The 18,540-nt window shown below is 37.8% G+C and overlaps 1 protein-coding gene across 11 annotated transcripts in view; it reads right to left on the bottom strand.

The window, feature by feature from the left end:
* Nucleotides 1-18,540, bottom strand: part of TBC1D19 (TBC1 domain family member 19) — a 90,830-nt gene that overhangs the window by 71,325 nt on the left and 965 nt on the right. For 5 of the 11 annotated variants that reach the window (XM_088131418.1, XM_088131415.1, XM_088131417.1 and 2 more), the window contains exons 2-4: nucleotides 4,351-4,423; nucleotides 3,232-3,277; nucleotides 2,602-2,658 (exon numbers count right to left, since the gene is read on the bottom strand). The exons of 1 other annotated variant lie outside the window; for it this stretch is intronic. In XM_088131418.1, the coding sequence (XP_087987544.1) occupies nucleotides 2,602-2,658; nucleotides 3,232-3,277; nucleotides 4,351-4,423 (176 nt within the window). Of the gene's footprint in view, nucleotides 1-2,601; nucleotides 2,659-3,231; nucleotides 3,278-4,350; nucleotides 4,424-18,540 lie in introns of those variants that run through there. 5 more of the 11 variants (XM_088131416.1, XM_007426859.4, XM_088131420.1 and 2 more) reach the window with 4 other exon arrangements.

Raw genomic sequence — 18,540 nt, 5'->3', positions numbered from 1 at the left:
CATGACAATGATCCCAAACACACCACCCGGGCAACGAAGGAGTGGCTTCGTAAGAAGCATTTCAAGGTCCCGGAGTGGCCTAGCCAGTCTCCAGATCTCAACCCCATGGAAAACCTTTGGAGGGAGCTGAAAGTCCGTGTTGCCCAGCGACAGCCCCAAAACATCACTGCTCTAGAGGAGATCTGCATGGAGGAATGGGCCAAAATACCAGCAACAGTGTGTGAAAATCTTGTGAAGACTTACAGAAAACGTTTGACCTCTGTCATTGCCAACAAAGGATATATAACAAAGTATTGAGATGAACTTTTGATATTGACCAAATACTTATTTTCCACCATGATTTGCAAATAAATTCTTTAAAAATCAGACAATGTGATTTTCTGGATTTTTTCCCCATTTTGTCTCTCATAGTTGAGGTATACCTATGATGAAAATTACAGGCCTCTCTCATCTTTTTAAGTGGGAGAACTTGCACAAGTTTAGTGGCTGACTAAATACTTTTTTGCCCCACTGTATATGAATTTTCAGGCACAGTATATGGCGTCATGATCAATCTATGGCCATCTATCTTGTGAAACATTGCTAAAGGCAATTGTATTTTACTGTTTAGCCTGGCAATAAGATGGGAAAACCTTAACTGATGAGAAATATTGAGAACTGATAAGCACTTCAAAGAATTAATACCAGATAATTCACCTTTTGTTCAGTTTTTCAAATTTCACAAATGATAGAGCTTCTTACATTAAAAATCAATAACCTTCCGATTTTAAAAAAAACAGCAACATACTCTGCTTTTTGTACAACTAGATGCACAGGGCATCCTCATTTAATGACCACTCATTCAGCAACCATTAGAACTTACAACAGTGCTGAATGAGTGGTTGTTATGACTGGACCTTGCACTTATGGCTAGTGCAGTGTCCCAGACATCACTTGATTGCAATTTATGACCTTCCCTGCTGGCTTACCTCAAGCAAAATCAATGGGGAAGCTGGCAGGAAGTCAGAAGTCACAGTCACATGAAGTCCTTACTTAATGACCCACATGTTCCTCACTTAATGACAGCAACTGGGACTGTTGGAACTGCTGTGGCTAAGCGGCATAGTCGCATGGTTTTCAACGTATGACATCACTTAACGACAGAATTTCCAGTCCCAATTAGTGTTGTAAAGCGACGAGGAAGAAATTGTTACAGTTTCTACTTCACCGCTAAAAGATTTTACTGGTGCAATGCTAGAATTTTGCCTAAGGACTGCAAATATAATGCAGTTGGGCATCACCCTGGGCACAGAGAGAACTGCTCCTGTCTGTGCTCCTGCACTCTGAAGATGCCGGTCACAGGTGCTGGCGAAACGTTAGGAAACAGAACTTCAAGAACACGGCCACACAGCCCGGAAGACCCACACCAGCCATAATGCAGTTCATTATATTACATGGCACTGTGCTGCTCCATGTTTATCTTCTAATGCATCAAACCAGTAGATGCAGTTAAGCTATTCACATTTCAAAAAGTGAAATCTTCAAAAACAAGCTGCTGGGATGCCAAACCATCTTTTTCAAGCCAAGAAAACCCAATTTGCTAGTTATCAGATGGACTGCAAATATACGGACAACCACTAGATGTCCACAAAGAGTTTTCTGTATTTCTTTGCTGCCACATAGTGATCACCTGAATTTTTGTAGCCCTACGATTCATACAATATATTTCCAAGAACTTGGACCAGGGATGGGAAATGAAAAACTCTCCTTGAACTCAGTGACAGGTAACTCAGAAATCTCCAGAGTATTCTTTCATTTAATGCTGCAAGGATGCTTAGCTACTTGGGAAACAAATATATATAAACGCATGCCAAAAAGTAAGAAAATTGCAGTTACTGGATGAAGAAAAATTGGTTAAATAAAGTTTGAATGTAAGGCTTATTTTATTGCTTTAAGAACATAAAATAATTGCAGAGGTTTACAGCTTCAGAACCTGTGTTTTGTATAGGCAAATATTCATTTGCAATCTTTAGAAAAGATCAAAAGGCATCAGTAAAAATCAAACCACAACATAAACAAAAAACCTTTTATGCTTCTCCCCCCAAAAATGATAAGATTCTTTAGGTCAGGAGTGTGCAGCTTCTATAGGCTTTGAATTCTGTGTCAGGAGATGCACTGCAAAAAGTAGGGCATGGGGCCAGAACAACAACTAAAATTGATTTTATTTAATATACATGTGATTAAAAATAAATATAGTGAAGATTATTTCTTTTCAATCCAACTGGACAGCTTTCCAAATTTCCTTTTCCATCACAAACAAAAAATTGATAATCACTTTTTGAGGTTTCTAGTGTAGAGTTTCCCTGCAACTCTCCAGATTTTGGATCCCAACTCCTATCAGACTAGCTAACATAGCTAATGGTAAGCCACAAAGGATCACAGATTTCCACTCTCTTCTCTAGGTTCAGAAATGCATGGTGTATTTTACTCCCCATTATACCAAGGCATGATCATTCTCTAAAGCCATAGACTGTTTTTCATTTATAAAAATCTTTATATGACACATTTAGACTAGATTGACACATCAAACTAAACCAAGCTTAGTATGCAATATGAACTCACCTACTCTTAATAAATCTTGATTTAACAGTCCATGACGATGCAATATCTGAATCCACCCTAGAGTGATTACAATTCTATATTTAAAAAATGAAAACTGGGGAGGACAATGTTTCTAAACTTTCTTTCCAGGCCCCACAACTCAAGCCAGAAAAGCATCCAACTAAAGACCTTTTGTCCAATGGGGGGAAGAAAATGCCACTACTATTAAGACAGCTGATACTAAGAAACTCATATGCCTTCTATTCCTTTTTTACACTACTGTATAATGGAAAAAAAAACTATAATCTGAAAAAAAATCTGTAAGGCCATCTTTGATGTACACTTTAAGACAGGGTTTCCCAGACTGTGAGGTGTACCTCCCGTGGAGAGGTACAGACAGAATCCAGGAGAGATGTAAAGAACCTTTTAGTTACATTGTTACAATAAATCCATCTTTCCCAAAGTTTCATTGAATTGTTTTTATTGTTCATTTCTGTTCATTTTGGTGTTTGGATTTTTAGGGGAGGTGTGTACATTAATATTACACTAAAGGAAGGTGTGATGGCAAAACGTTTAGGAACCGCATTAAGAAGAAATGCATGCAAACATGAGGCGGAAGTTATACCAACATTCAGACAAAAACAAACTCACATACTGATTTCTCTATAAACAGCATTTTGCAGCTTCTTTTCCCATCCTGGCAAAATAAGAGTTTTAAAAAAATGAAGATTAGAAAATCATAATTCAGATGTTAAAAACTTGAGAATAACTTGATATGGTATGAAAGAGAGTTTTTCATATTAAAAGCACACTAAAGCACAGTAACTCATATATTCCTGATTTGTTTAAAACATTTCTCACTTGTATACAGTATATTTTATGTATTGGAGACTAACACCCGATTCCAAATTCAAAAGATAAGTGATGGGCTGGACTTGTTTCCAAGGAAGGGTTCACAGAATGGCAATTTGAGTCAGTAATCCCAGTTGCACAAAATCTATTCTCCCAATGTTCTGAAGCATCAATTTCCATTCAGCCTATGCCATTTGCAGATTCTGATGCCATACAGAAGCCCCTGAGGGACTGCCTGTTCAGATACTTCAAGCAAGCCACCGCAAGAGCTGATTAAGAAGCCACTCTGGTATTGTGCCAAAACCCAATCAAGGAGGATTTAAGTATATGCTCACAGCATGCATATAACCGACATGCTGGAATCTACACATGACAACTAAATGCAGCAACTGCTACTGTTTCAGAATACAGACTCTTCAGCAGCAGCAAAGCCCACTATGATCCAAACATACTTCCAAGATTTCAAAAGGCAATATATGAGTCCAAAATAGAAAGGTAAAATAGGAGTGTTATGGATAGCAATATTAAACTATATAATGGCAATATACTTTCATGCAACTGAAAAGCTCAAAGTACAAATGTTAATATCAACATTTATTTTTTGTCTTGATGGAACAGCATTTCATCCCATGAGATCTCACTCAGCATAAGAATAGGTTCAGCAGTTCAGTTAGCAATCTGCTTAAAGCAAGCAAGAGATATCAAAAAGGTTGTCCAGAAGATTGGAGTAAGGTCAATTTGTACAGACCATTACCATGGTCATTTATGGAGAGTAAAGAGACTTTTTTTAAATAAACTGCTACAGTTAATGTATTTATAAGCCTGCTGAAAATTACCTTGAAGTAGGTGGATGATACCTAATATTCTGCACTTAATCAAACCAAAAGTCTTAAAATATGATGGATAAAAATCACAAACCTGATGTCTTCAGAAATTCCTTGATATCTTCCTTTAAGGATTGTAGCTTAATCTCTGGGTTGTGTAAACTGAGCTAATAAGAAAGATAAACATGGCAGAAGTATAAGTCAGTCAGTCAGTCAGTGCATCAGCTTATTATGGTCTTAGACCAGTACAAGCAAATGTGTCCATGAGTGCTCAGTGAGTATTTATAAATTATAAAGTACAAGGTAGATAAAATAAAATTTAAGACAAAGTTAAAGTACATTTATAAACAACCTGATTAGAATCTGTGAGTGGGGTCCAAAAGGAACAGTTTATGTCTCATTTATAAAGTAGACTCTAAATTTATATAAAATGTGGTAATCTAAAATTACAGAGATGTGATAATATCTAAAATTTAGATAAAATGTGGTAATAATTGTTTACAGGAGAAAAAAAAATCTAAGATTACATAAAATACATCTGACTGGTGGGAAATTGGCCCATCAGGGTGTGGCAGATCTTCCATGCTGCTGCTGCGCAAAATCCAGCCCCAGGCACTGTAATAAAGGGCAGTTCATCTATGAGTAGCATCTGGGCATAGGCCGAATCTGAGCAACCAGGGCATCTGCTAATCAGAGGGAGGATAAATCTGGTTTGAGTGTCTCTGTAAAAGGAGCAATGGAGAAGAACATGTTCTGTGGTTTCCACCCCTCCAGAATCCCAGGGAGAGCCTTTCAGCCATTGATACAGTGGTACCTCGGTCACGAACTTAATTCGTTCCGCGACTCTGGTCACGACCCAAATTGGTCGCAACCCGAATCAAATTTTCCCATAAGGTTCAATGTAAATACGGTTAATCCATTCTGACCCCTACGAATTTGGTCGCCAACTGATTCTGGTCACCAACCGAATCAAATTTTCCCATAAGGTTCAATGTAAATACGGTTAATCCGTTCTGAACCATATGTATTTTTTTTTAAACCACAAAAATATGAAACAAAGTACAGTACAGTACAGTATGGAGAGAGAGAACGCTAACCTTGCTTGAGGCGACTTCTGGCGTGGAGGGCAGGAAGGCGAGTGGGGAGGTGGTTATTGTTTGATGGGAGAGTCCCCCTCCCTACAGGAAACCACAACCACGTGTCACAGCAGGGAAAATGGCCACGGATCCTGTTCGCAACCCGATGCGGAGTTCCCGAACGGAAGCAAAATTTTGCGAGCGGTGCTGTTCGTGAACCGAATTGTTCGTGAACAGAAGCGTTCGTGACCCGAGGTACCACTGTACTGTTTTATATTTGCCATCCAATACTGCAGAGGGGAGAGCATGACACCAGGCAAGACCAAAAGCTTTCTGATGGCTGGGTGTTTCTAGCTGTGTGTGAGGTAGCCGGCTGGCGGAAGTGTCAACATTCTTTAGACATCATGAGAGTCAATATTTAAATAGAAAAAGGACAAAAACCAAATTGAGAAACACTATTTTGAATATTCTTGGGATATATCAGATGTTCAGACTAACAAATTATGTCTTTATGGATCACTATTACCACTCACTTTTGAAAGTAAGCTTGGTTTTCCAAATGCCAAATGCAGCCTCAACTTTTTGGGTGCATAAAGTCAAGGGGTTTTAGATCCCAGACTATTATTAGCTTCCTAAACCTATGTTTCTTTGATTTCTGTCTTTGAGATAAATATTCACACATGTACATATTCATATCCCCTGCCACACACACACACACACACACACACACATAACAAAAAGTGTATGGCCCATTCCCAGTATATATTATAATCACATACAGACAAGCACAGACAGCCATAACCCTCCCTGATTAAATTAAAATACTGAAATCTCAGAAGCATTCGAAACCCTTTGAAGTCTAAGATCCATAGTTACAAGGACCAACAAAAAGCTAAAGGAAGGAGGCACTTTAAAAATGAGATAACTGATAGAAGCATTGGTACATATGTGATATATTTTGCCTAACTATCCTCTAAAATGTTAGTTACTTCAGTCCTGTGCCTCCCGAATGTATTAGCACTTGTGCTATTCTAGTCTAATCATCAGATCAATTCTGAAAATCCTATGTATTGTCGAAGGCTTTCATGGCCGGCATACGATGGCTGGTGTGGGTCTTCCGGGCTGTGTGGCCGTGGTCTTGAAGTCTTGTTTCCTAACGTTTCGCCAGCACCTGTGACCGGCATCTTCAGAGAGCAGGAGCACAGACAGGAGCAGTTCTCTCTGTGCCCAGGGTGAAGTGACCCTTCTGTGGGTATTTACAGACATCTGGGGGGGGTGGGGGGGTTACTGAGTGGCTGCTTGTTTTGGAGTCAGCATCTGTGTGTATTTTCCTGGGGATTAGGCAGGGTTTTTTCTTCTACTGAATTGTTAACGAGGGGCTGCTGGGGGTGATTAGCAAGTTCATTGTGTGAACTGTTCACATGTCCTGGTGGTTGAGCTGAGTTCGTTGACCTTTTGCAGGCTGTATTTTTCAGGATTGGTAGCCAGGTTTTGTTGATTTTTAGACTCTCCTCTTTTTTATTGAAACTGTGCTGGTGTTTGTGAATGTCAATGGCTTCCCGGTATAGCCTGGTATAGTGGCTGTTGGTGTTGTCCAGTATCTCTGTGTTTTCAAATAGGATTTTGTGTCCAGTGTGCTTGAGAGCATGTTCAGCTACTGCAGATTTTTCTGGTTGCTGTAGTCTGCAGTGTCTTTCGTGTTCTTTTATCCTGGTATGGATGCTGCGTTTTGTGGTCCCGATGTATACTTGCCCGCAACTGCATGGTATGCAGTATACTCCTGCGGCAGTGAGGGGATCCCTTTTGTCTTTTGCTGATTTTAGCACTTCTTGTACTTTTCTGGTGGGTCTGAAGATTGTTTGGAAATTGTGTCTTTCCATCAGTTTTCCCATGCGGTCTGTGACCCCTTTGATATAGGGCAGAAATACTTTATTGGTGGGTGGCTGTTTTTCTTCTTCAGTCGCATGTTGCTTTCTTGGTTTGATGGCTCTTTTTATTTCATTCTTGGAGTAGCCATTCGCTTGTAGGACCCAATTAAGGTGGTTAAGTAGTTACTTCCTATGGGACAATGAGTACTATGAACAGATGGACGGCGTCGCCATGGGAAGCCCCCTGAGCCCAGTCGTAGCAAATTTCTACATGGAACATTTTGAAAAACGGGCTTTAGAAACCGCACCCGTTACCCCAACAGTCTGGTTCCGATTTGTGGATGACACCTTCGCAATTTGGAGTCAGGATGAAGAAGACCTACAGAAGTTCCTGAACCACCTAAACAGCATCCACCCCAATATACAATTCACCATGGAAAAAGAAGTGGATGGCCAAATTCCATTTCTAGACACGCTGGTCATACGCAAACCAGACCTCAAATTAGGACACAAAGTCTACAGAAAACCCACCCACACAGACCGGTACCTACACAAAAACTCCAACCACCACCCACGTCAGAAAAGAGGCATTATCAAAACCCTCATGGATCGTGCCAATCGGATCTGCGAAACCCAATTCCTAAACTCTGAACTTAACCACCTTAATTGGGTCCTACAAGCAAATGGCTACTCCAAGAATGAAATAAAAAGAGCCATCAAATCAAGAAAGCAACATGCGACTGAAGAAGAAAAACAGCCACCCACCAATAAAGTATTTCTGCCCTATATCAAAGGGGTCACAGACTGCATGGGAAAACTGATGGAAAAACACAATTTCCAAACAATCTTCAGACCCACCAGAAAAGTACAAGAAGTGCTAAAATCAGCAAAAGACAAAAGGGATCCCCTCACCGCCGCAGGAGTATACCGCATACCATGCAGTTGCGGACAAGTATACATCGGGACCACAAAACGCAGCATCCATACCAGGATAAAAGAACACGAAAGACACTGCAGACTACAGCAACCAGAAAAATCTGCAGTAGCTGAACATGCTCTCAAGCACACTGGACACAAAATCCTATTTGAAAACACAGAGATACTGGACAATACCAACAGCCACTATACCAGGCTATACCGGGAAGCCATTGACATTCACAAACACCAGCACAGTTTCAATAAAAAAGAGGAGAGTCTAAAAATCAACAAAACCTGGCTACCAATCCTGAAAAATACAGCCTGCAAAAGGTCAACGAACTCAGCTCAACCACCAGGACATGTGAACAGTTCACACAATGAACTTGCTAATCACCCCCAGCAGCCCCTCGTTAACAATTCAGTAGAAGAAAAAACCCTGCCTAATCCCCAGGAAAATACACACAGATGCTGACTCCAAAACAAGCAGCCACTCAGTAACCCAACCCTCCCCCCCCCCGATCTCTATAAATACCCACAGAAGGGTCACTTCACCCTGGGCACAGAGAGAACTGCTCCTGTACTCTGAAGATGTCGGTCACAGGTGCTGGCGAAACGTTAGGAAACAAGACTTCAAGACCATGGCCACACAGCCCGGAAGACCCACACCAGCCATCTGAAAATCCTCTTCATCTGCTTACAGATCTTATGAATCTCAAACTAGACACCCTATAGTTTAGGTCTTGAATTAGAATTCCTGATCTGAAAAAGATAGCTCAAATAGTTTCAGCTAAGAACTAACATCGCAGTCTAGAACACACACAATCCAGGAATCAGAAAATTTCAAAGACAATCTTATATTGCTGTTCCAGTTCTGTTATGCTCTCTTACTTAGGAGACCACCAAGAATATTCTCTGATAATTTCAAATTGCCCAAGCATCTGTTCCAGTAATTTGTTGGCATTTAGATTCAAATAGTCCTCCAAAAAAGCAAGCATTCTATCAAAAAACCCATCATCTCTTCTCTTGTACATCCCTGCATTTTCGTGGGAGATGCAAACATGATTCACATTACATTTCAATAAGGTTAGGAAAAAATCAGTAGAAAACTAATTTAAAAATAATTCACATGAAAAAAATGTAACCACTGATTAGAAATTGCACCTAGAGGTCTCAGGGACTTTGATTTTCAGCATGAATGATTTAACAATCGGTGCTGATTTTTCTACTTGCTTAGCTAGAAAATACTTTTATGCTATAAACCTCCCACTTCGTTTTGCAAAACTCTGATGGTTTTTGGTTGGATAGCTAGTTTTTTGCTGATTAAAACTTGGACAATTAATTTAAAGGTCACCCCAATTTTCTTTGCCCTGGCATCAGAGGAAAGTATAAAGGACTCAAGTTTTGTATTTCCATTTCTGGAGAAGCTAAATTTGCCTTAAAAGAAATAGCCTATAAACCAACTTTCTGCCAAGTTCATTTGAAAGCCTTGGAAGGTTACTTTAAAATGCTCTGTAAATAAAAAGGCACTTAATTGAGGCTATGATCCTACACTCACTTATTTGGGAATATACAATGGGACTTCCAGATAAACACACAGATGAATTGTAAGCAATCTATTATTTTTATATTCTTTGACCAGAGCACTGGAAATATGAAACAAATTCTGACAAGTTATAACAAACTTTGCCTAAAACTAAATAGAGGATGTGGAAAGAAGTATTCTGCATCAAAAGTTCAACCCAGATTTCTTATACTATACATGTGTGTGTGCCAGTATTAGTAGGCCAAAAAGAATATTCTGACTTTTATCAGTGAGATCTATAAAGGATAAACAGCAATGGAAGGCTCACATACCAATACAAACATTTTAAAAAAAAATCTGGAATGACTTTGGAGTTTCATCTTTCAGGGTACATGCTAATTTGTTAATTTGCTAAGTTAATTTGCTTGCTTGTTAAGGTTGGCCACTGCTAAATTATGACCGAGTAAATTCTCTGGACACAGTTACAAAGGTGTATTAGAAGTTATAAAAAATTAAGGCATCAACTTTGATTTGATGATTAAATTATGCATCTTATCTCAGATAACAATTCTGGAATAGAAGAAAGTATACAGTGGGGCAAAAAAGTATTTAGTCAGCCACTAAACTTGTGCAAGTTCTCCCACTTAAAAAGATGAGAGAGGCCTGTAATTTTCATCATAGGTATACCTCAACTATGAGAGACAAAATGGGGAAAAAATCCAGAAAATCACATTGTCTGATTTTTAAAGAATTTATTTGCAAATCATGGTGGAAAATAAGTATTTGGTCAATATCAAAAGTTCATCTCAATACTTTGTTATATATCCTTTGTTGGCAATGACAGAGGTCAAACGTTTTCTGTAAGTCTTCACAAGATTTTCACACACTGTTGCTGGTATTTTGGCCCATTCCTCCATGCAGATCTCCTCTAGAGCAGTGATGTTTTGGGGCTGTCGCTGGGCAACACGGACTTTCAACTCCCTCCAGAGGTTTTCCATGGGGTTGAGATCTGGAGACTGGCTAGGCCACTCCGGGACCTTGAAATGCTTCTTACGAAGCCACTCCTTCGTTGCCCGGGCGGTGTGTTTGGGATCATTGTCATGCTGAAAGACCCAGCCACGCTTCATCTTCAATGCCCTTGCTGATGGAAGGTGGTGTTCACTCAAAATCTCACGATACATGGCCCCATTCATTCTTTCCTTTACACGGATCAGTCATCCTGGTCCCTTTGCAGAAAAACAGCCCCAAAGCATGATGTTTCCACCCCCATGCTTCACAGTAGGTATGGTGTTCTTTGGATGCAACTCAGCATTCTCTCTCCTCCAAACACGACGAGTTGAGTTTAGACCAAAACGTTCTACTTTGGTTTCATCTGACCATATGACATTCTCCCAATCCTCTTCTGGATCATCCAAATGCTCTCTAGCAAACTTCAGACGGGCCTGGACATGTACTGGCTTAAGCAGGGGGACACATCTGACACTGCAGGATTTGAGTCCCTGGCAGCATAGTGTGTTACTGATGGTAGCCTTTGTTACTTTGGTCCCAGCTCTCTGCAGGTCATTCACTAGGTCTCCCTGTGTGGTTCTGGGATTTTTGCTCACTGTTCTTGTGATCATTTTGACCCCACAGGGTGAGATCTTGCATGGAGCCCCAGTTCGAGGGAGATTATCAGTGGTCTTGTATGTCTTCCATTTTCTAATTATTGCTCCCACAGTTGATTTCTTCACACCAAGCTGCTTGCCTATTGCAGATTCAGTCTTCCCAGCCTGGTGCAGGTCTACAATTTTGTTTCTGGTGTCCTTCAACAGCTCTTTGGTCTTGGCCATAGTGGAGTTTGGAGTGTGACTGTTTGAGGTTGTGGACAGGTGTCTTTTATACTGATAACAAGGTCAAACAGGTGCCATTACTACAGGTAACGAGTGGAGAACAGAGGAGCCTCTTGAAGAAGTAGTTACAGGTCTGTGAGAGCCAGACATCTTGCTTGTTTGTAGGTGACCAAATACTTATTTTCCACCATGATTTGCAAATAAATTCTTTAAAAATCAGACAATGTGATTTTCTGGATTTTTTTCCTCATTTTGTCTCTCATAGTTGAGGTATACCTATGATGAAAATTACAGGCCTCTCTCTTATCTTTTTAAGTGGGAGAACTTGCACAATTGGTGGCTGACTAAATACTTTTTTGCCCCACTGTATGTTGTACCTGGGTGGGGGGGGGGGGAATAGCTTCTACTTCAAATGAAAAAAAAGCTAGTTTTTTTTTAATCCCTAATTGTTTCACTGTTATGTAGATTTTAAATATTACTGAATTCTACTAATTTCAAATAGGTTAAGAATTCTTAATATCTGAAATTAGGTATCATATAATAAAGAAAAAAGCATGCAAGAGAGTAAATACTTCCATGTTATTCCCCGCCAAAAAAAATAAAATAAAAAGATGTATTTTTATAGAGGCACTAATCTGAATAAATGTGTGCCTGCTCTCTATTTGTGAATATTCTCTATAATTTAATAGAAATACAATTTATGTCATAACAGTAGGAAAAAACTTTTTTGTCAGGTACTGTTGATGTACCTGATCAACAACTCTCAATTTTCATGGTTCTTGATCTTTAAATTTCAAACTGGCTTAGCTCCAATTTCAGCTTTCTTCTTCAATTAGCAAATTGCCTTCTTAGAATATTTCAAATTTGGTGCAGTGCTCTATATAATAGGGTACATGACTATATTTTGCACTTTGAACATAATCTAATAATATCCAACTTCTATAAATCTATATTTTGAAGCACTTTATGTCATTCAATAGATTCAGAACTGCATATCCCATTTACTATTGTGTTTTGTGCTGCAAATGTTTTATCAGTTGGTGGTCTAATAAACTACTTAAAATAATTTAATCAATTTTTAAAACAAAGGCGTTCAGGAAATGAACGGAATAGAAAATATTCGTCATCTATTATGCTTTATGTATTTTATGTTTACCACTTAAGTTGCATTGCAAATATGGTCACATTCTACATCTTACATATCACCTAAGTAAAAGATTATTCAGGAATAGCTAATGTTGTAATAATAGAAATCAGTAACAGGTATTTACTGCAGTCCAGAAGCCTACTAACTTAAACTTACTAGCAGGAAAAGCTTAAAACTAAAAGCAGAAAAAGTTAGTTTTTTTCAAAGCAAGAAGGAAAAGATTTAATATCTGTGCATTAAAATATTTTATGTCACTTATACAGTGAGATGGGCAGCATATAAATTTAATCACTCAATTATATGGCATATTATAAAGAGCTATTATAGAGAGTGGAGCTGGATCATTCTTCAATAATGACAATATCTCATTTTAAACAAACAAAAAAGAAATTATTACAAATTCATGTATTCAGTTATTTAGGCCACATACAGGTAGACATATAGACAAATATAATTGCACTGGAGTTCCTAATGGCCAATGCAAACCTGTTATAATGGTTTTTTATTGTATTTTTTATTGTATTTTAATTAATATTTATTCTTGTTCTACAGTAAACTGCCCAGAGTTGCTCTTGAATGAGATGGGCAGTGACTATATTTGATAAATAAATAAATAAATAAAATTTGGTAATTTTCTTTATATAATAAATCAGTGACACTGGGGACTGCTAAATATATTATCATAGAGATATAGTCTTCCACATAACAACTTTTTGTTTTTCTGTATATTTTTGGATCCTTTATGCTTTTTTAATGACTGTATCCCATCCTCCTTATGCTGGTCTATGACCATAATAAAGATTTGATTGACTGAATAAATTAAATGTGTTTTATAAACCTCAAATAGATTAGTCAGTATTTACACATCTTACATAAACAATGAAATATGATGGTAGAAAATATGATGGTAAAAGTAAATCTTGTGTCCTTGCTACAGACTTTCAAAAATAAATACCAAACAAAACTGACTTTTAAGAAACGTTCAATATTATTTGTTTTTCAACACAATCTTGAAGATATACACAGGAGACCTTGAAGCTCTGCAAGAATAAGCAGATGTTGCTAGATGCCCTTCCTAACAATTCACATGAATGTGCTGATACAATACTGCCAAGTGGCATGGCTTAATTCAGACAATGTATCTTCATTTATTCATGTACACTACATCCACTAAGTCCTCCAGATACAGCAACCTCAAAACAGATACATAACCTAGCTATAAACATATTTACAGCAGCAGCATCCACAACAGAACCTACCATTAGCTCCAAAACAGCTGGTGGGGAAAAAAACTGCTACTGCTACTGGCTCAACAAAAATCAATCCAATCTATGAAGCTTCTATTAGCTGAATAGGAAGATTCATTAATGCCAAAGTGGCTAACATCAATTGTTTAAATTAATTCACACCAAAGGCACAAAAAAATACAACAGGAATAAATGAATTTTTATTTATTTATTTATTGTATTCATATAGCTGCCCATCTCACACAAAGTGACTCTTATAAATTCTATATAAAGAAACCAATGAATTTTATCATGTTTACCAAAGGGAAGAAGACCTTGAATTTAAGATGATCCTAACAAAAAGGAAGAATAGAAAGAATATATGTATAGTAAATACACAGACAAAAATCCTGGGCAGCTTTTCCATTTTGTCAACTTAAGGTTGCCAACTCCACCTGAAAGCAAACCAGATCTCCCCCTCATCCTCAGCCCCACATATTTAACCACACCTATGTATGCACACATATATATTTGTCACAAGCCACACTTCTTCCCCCACCCAAAAAAAGGGCAGGGTCAATAGAAAAATAAAATTATATGACTTATATTAATGATGAAATAAAATTCATTGCCTGCAGAGTGTAGTATCCCATTTATAAAATTGATTCCTTCTCCATATATCAACCATTCTCTTTCATTCAAAACACCCTCATGCACAGAAACATGCTAATTCACATTCTCCTTCTTCTTTTAGCAGAAATTCCTCCCCACTCCCCCCCCCCAAAAAACAGGCCCAAGATGGATTAAAGAAAAGGATAGAAAGATACAAGGTGAAACCCAATTAAATGGAGATGAGAGAAAGGGAACAAGTAGCTGGATAGGGAAGGAAAGAAAGAGAAGTCCTATTTAAATCTTACAAAAAGGGTTCAATGCACCAAGCAAGAAGCCCCTTTCAGGTAAATGTCAACCTTCAAAGGCATCCACACTTTTGAGCAACAATCTCTGCAGCCCTTTCATCCTCCCCCCATTCCTTTGTCTTCCACAGCCCCTCCATCAATCAACGTAAGCTCTTCCAATGGGGTAAAAAGGATAAATATTCCCTCAGTTCAAACTGATACCTAGAAGAGTATATCCACATATTTTTCTTGGTGACATCTGCTAAGTGCTGCTACTTGAACTGGACTCCCATGGGGAAAAACAAATTTAGCACTAAAAATGACAAGTTGCTGCCCTTCCTTTTTAGCATCTCTCTAATAATCTGCTCTATTTTCCAGATATTTAAAAGAAAACTTAATAGGTGAATTAAGTGACTTACAATTGTAACATCCAAAATCTATCTCTGTATGCTTGCATGCTTTGGATCTTCTGAGAGGTACCTTAGTTCAATCCCCAGGAAGATACTCCTTAGGGTCCAGTTCCAAGCATCCATGAAATGAGTGAGACTATGCACTTTTCTTCTCCTGGCTTCCATCACTGGCCGCAAGAAGAGGACAGGTAAATAAGCAGATTTGCTTAACCTAACTACACCCAGTTGCTTGTGAGTTATCTCTCAGCTGTGCAGCATTTGGAAGTACTGGTCTTGGGCAGTGACACAACTTCTTCCTACACTACCCAGTAAATGGAGGTGAAGAGGCTTCTAACAGATTCTACCAGACCTTTTTCATTTCTCATGTTTGTCTATTCTCTGGTCAATGAAACTGGGCTTGAGTCTCCTAAGTTCAATTTTAAGTTCATCCTGCAGATTCTACTTTCTCACTAAGGAAAATCCAAGAGTTTTGAGAACAGTTTTTGGGAGTGAAACTTTGTTCCTCTGCCTCACAGGATAATCTGCTACCATTAACAGTGGGAAACCAGAAATCTCCTTCTCCCAATCAACTGATGAATGGTCCCAAGCAGGATTACTGAGAAGGAGTGGACATAGTCTCTGTGATTCCATGGGACCCACATTTTGCAGCCACAGGCTGCTTCTGCCCTTTCGACTGTCCACTCCACTGCAGGACATATTGTGGCTATGACTGAATCTTGTCTTAACTTTTGTATCACCTAGGAAAATATAATGTGATTGAGAAGCAATGTTCTGTCCTCCCCCTCCCCTCCATATTTAAAATGAAAATCCAGGGGGAAAAAATGGAACGAGTACGCAGCAACTTGGGTTTTTCATTTGGGTCACTCATAGCACTTTCTGGAGGGTATTTTATTCTGGAAAATGATTGCATGGAAGATGTAAGCCCCCACCACTACATTTATTTCTATGCTCAAACCTAGAAAGCCATCCTGTTACACATTTATATCATCATGCTATACTGCAGATAGCAGGGAATTTGAAAGACCTGCCTTGCTACTTTTTGAGTCCATAACATAGTTGAGATTTGAATTATGGAGATTGTACCTTATAGCATAGTTACTTAAAGACAACAGTTCCCTTTCCCCCAATTTCTTTGTTCTGCATCTTTCTTCTTTTTTCAAGCCCATGTGCCCCATTCTTTTTGTATTATCTCCTCTGCTGTTTTTTCTCTGTCTGTAATATAGAGCTAGTTGTTGACAGCCTCTTCATCTCTTTTGTCACATGCTTACAGTAAGAGAAAGGGATGGTATTCTGTGCAAACATTTACTCTATCCTTTTCTTCTTTTTTCCAAAATATAGCAATTTGTCCTCTCTTCCGCACTTTCTTCCATTGCCTTTTGTCATTAATTATTTAGGGACAGCACATAATAATGTTACTCTCTCACAGAGAAAGCTGGATCTTGTAGTTTGTGCCAATAGCAGTGCTAAAAAAAAGTTGACTTGGTTTTAGTACATTGAATTCTGGAACATCTCTTCCCCACCCCACCCCCACCAAAACTGAGTAACTCCAATTTACCACTGAGAAACGTGACATAAGTTTTAAATGTCTTTTTATAGGACAATAACCCCATAGATAGTTCTGGAATTTCTTTTAAATACAAGTCAGTAAATATGTCACCTATTAAACTTACTTCATGTTGAAAGACAGCAAGTTTCTGCATATTAGAATGTCTGAATAAAGACTCTGGAAACAAATAACTGGTCAGGATTTTTGTATATTTCAAGCATTTTAACTGGCCATTTCTAAATATTCTATGGAATATTTAGAATTCTGACTAATCCATAAGACTGAAGCACAATGCAAGCTGGTAAATAATCTTTCAGCCTAATCTTATCTAGAAAGTAAGATGCATTATTCCCACGGTAATTCTAGGATATATATCATCATAATGCATCTTATAAAAGTATGGATCTAAACTAAGAAGTAGTGTTTGCTCAAACAAATCACTATTTGAACAAACAACTTCCTAAGAGAGTTGGTCTTTCACATAATAATATATCCATCTATTCCAATTTTGATATGATCCTGGACATTCCAGCCTATAGATAACCAGTTGGAAACAGCTATGTAGAAGAGAAAGACAGGAATATAGTATAGACTACCTGAGAGAAACAAAACTGGGTAAGAGGGAAATGAAATGGATTGGTTAGGGGGAGGGGGTGGGAAAGATGATAGAGTAAGAGGCCACATAAATATTTAAAGGATAGAGATTAAAGTTTACAGATTGGTCCTTTTCTGATTCATTCTGAGTTTTTTTATATACAGAGATGGAAGTGAAAGCTGCCCACAGAAATCAGTGGAAAGATGAGTTTGGAGGTCCATCCCATAGGCCCTCATGAATCTAAAATTGGGGGAAGGGGAGAAGGCTTGACCATGCTTGATTGATTGATTGCTCTATATCATGTAGCATCATATTTACTTCCAAGAACAGGTCCTGACCCTACCTGGGCTCGTAAGGCAGTTGCAGAAAGTAAAAATTACATTATGAAAGCATTTAGAGGAAAAGTATTTATTATTATTATTTATTATTATTATTATTATTGGTTAGTCACACAGTCAGCCAAACGTTTAGACTGGATTTGGCATTTTTATCCAGTTGTTATTATTATAATCATTATTGCAATGCATTGGAAAAAACAATATTATTATGAATGCACTGGGAGGAAAGGACTCTATTTTTTATTCTTTTGGAATACAGTGAGAGAAAAAAGATACTACAATGTTTATATTGGCAAGAAAAAAAATATTATTGCTGTTGCAATGATTGGAAGGAAAAAGTTATTAATGCATTGGGAGAAAAAAGATATTATTATTATTATTATTATTATTATTATTATTATTATTATTATTGCAATGCATTGGGAAAAACAGTATTATTATGAATGCACCAGGAGGAAATATCATTACTGCTATTATTATTCTCGGAATGCAGTATGAGAAAAAAGATACTATAATATATGCATTGTCAGCAGGTAAAAAGATATTACTGTTGTTACTGTTATAATTATTATAGGAAAGCATTGGGAGGAAAAAGATATAATTATTGCAATGCATTGAGTAAAACAGTATTATGAATGCATTGGGAGGAAATATTATTGTTATCATTATAATGATTATTATTGGAATGCAGTGAGAGGAAAAAGATACTACAATGTTTGTACTGGCAGGGAAAAGATATTATTATTGCAATGAATTCGGAGGAAAAAGATTTTATTTATTTATTTATAAAATATGTCACCGCTCATCTCGTTAAAAAGCAACTCTGCGCAGTTTACAGAGAAGATACAATCAATTAAAACACAATATAAAAGCAGTCTTAAATAATTATTATTATGAATTAGGAGAAAAAAGA

Source organism: Python bivittatus, unplaced genomic scaffold (genome assembly GCF_059951505.1).
Source record: "Python bivittatus isolate LINGU-HERP-01145 unplaced genomic scaffold, Pbiv_v1 ctg000960_np1212, whole genome shotgun sequence".
Lineage (NCBI taxonomy): Eukaryota > Metazoa > Chordata > Lepidosauria > Squamata > Pythonidae > Python > Python bivittatus.
This window is presented reverse-complemented; position numbering and strand designations above follow the sequence as displayed.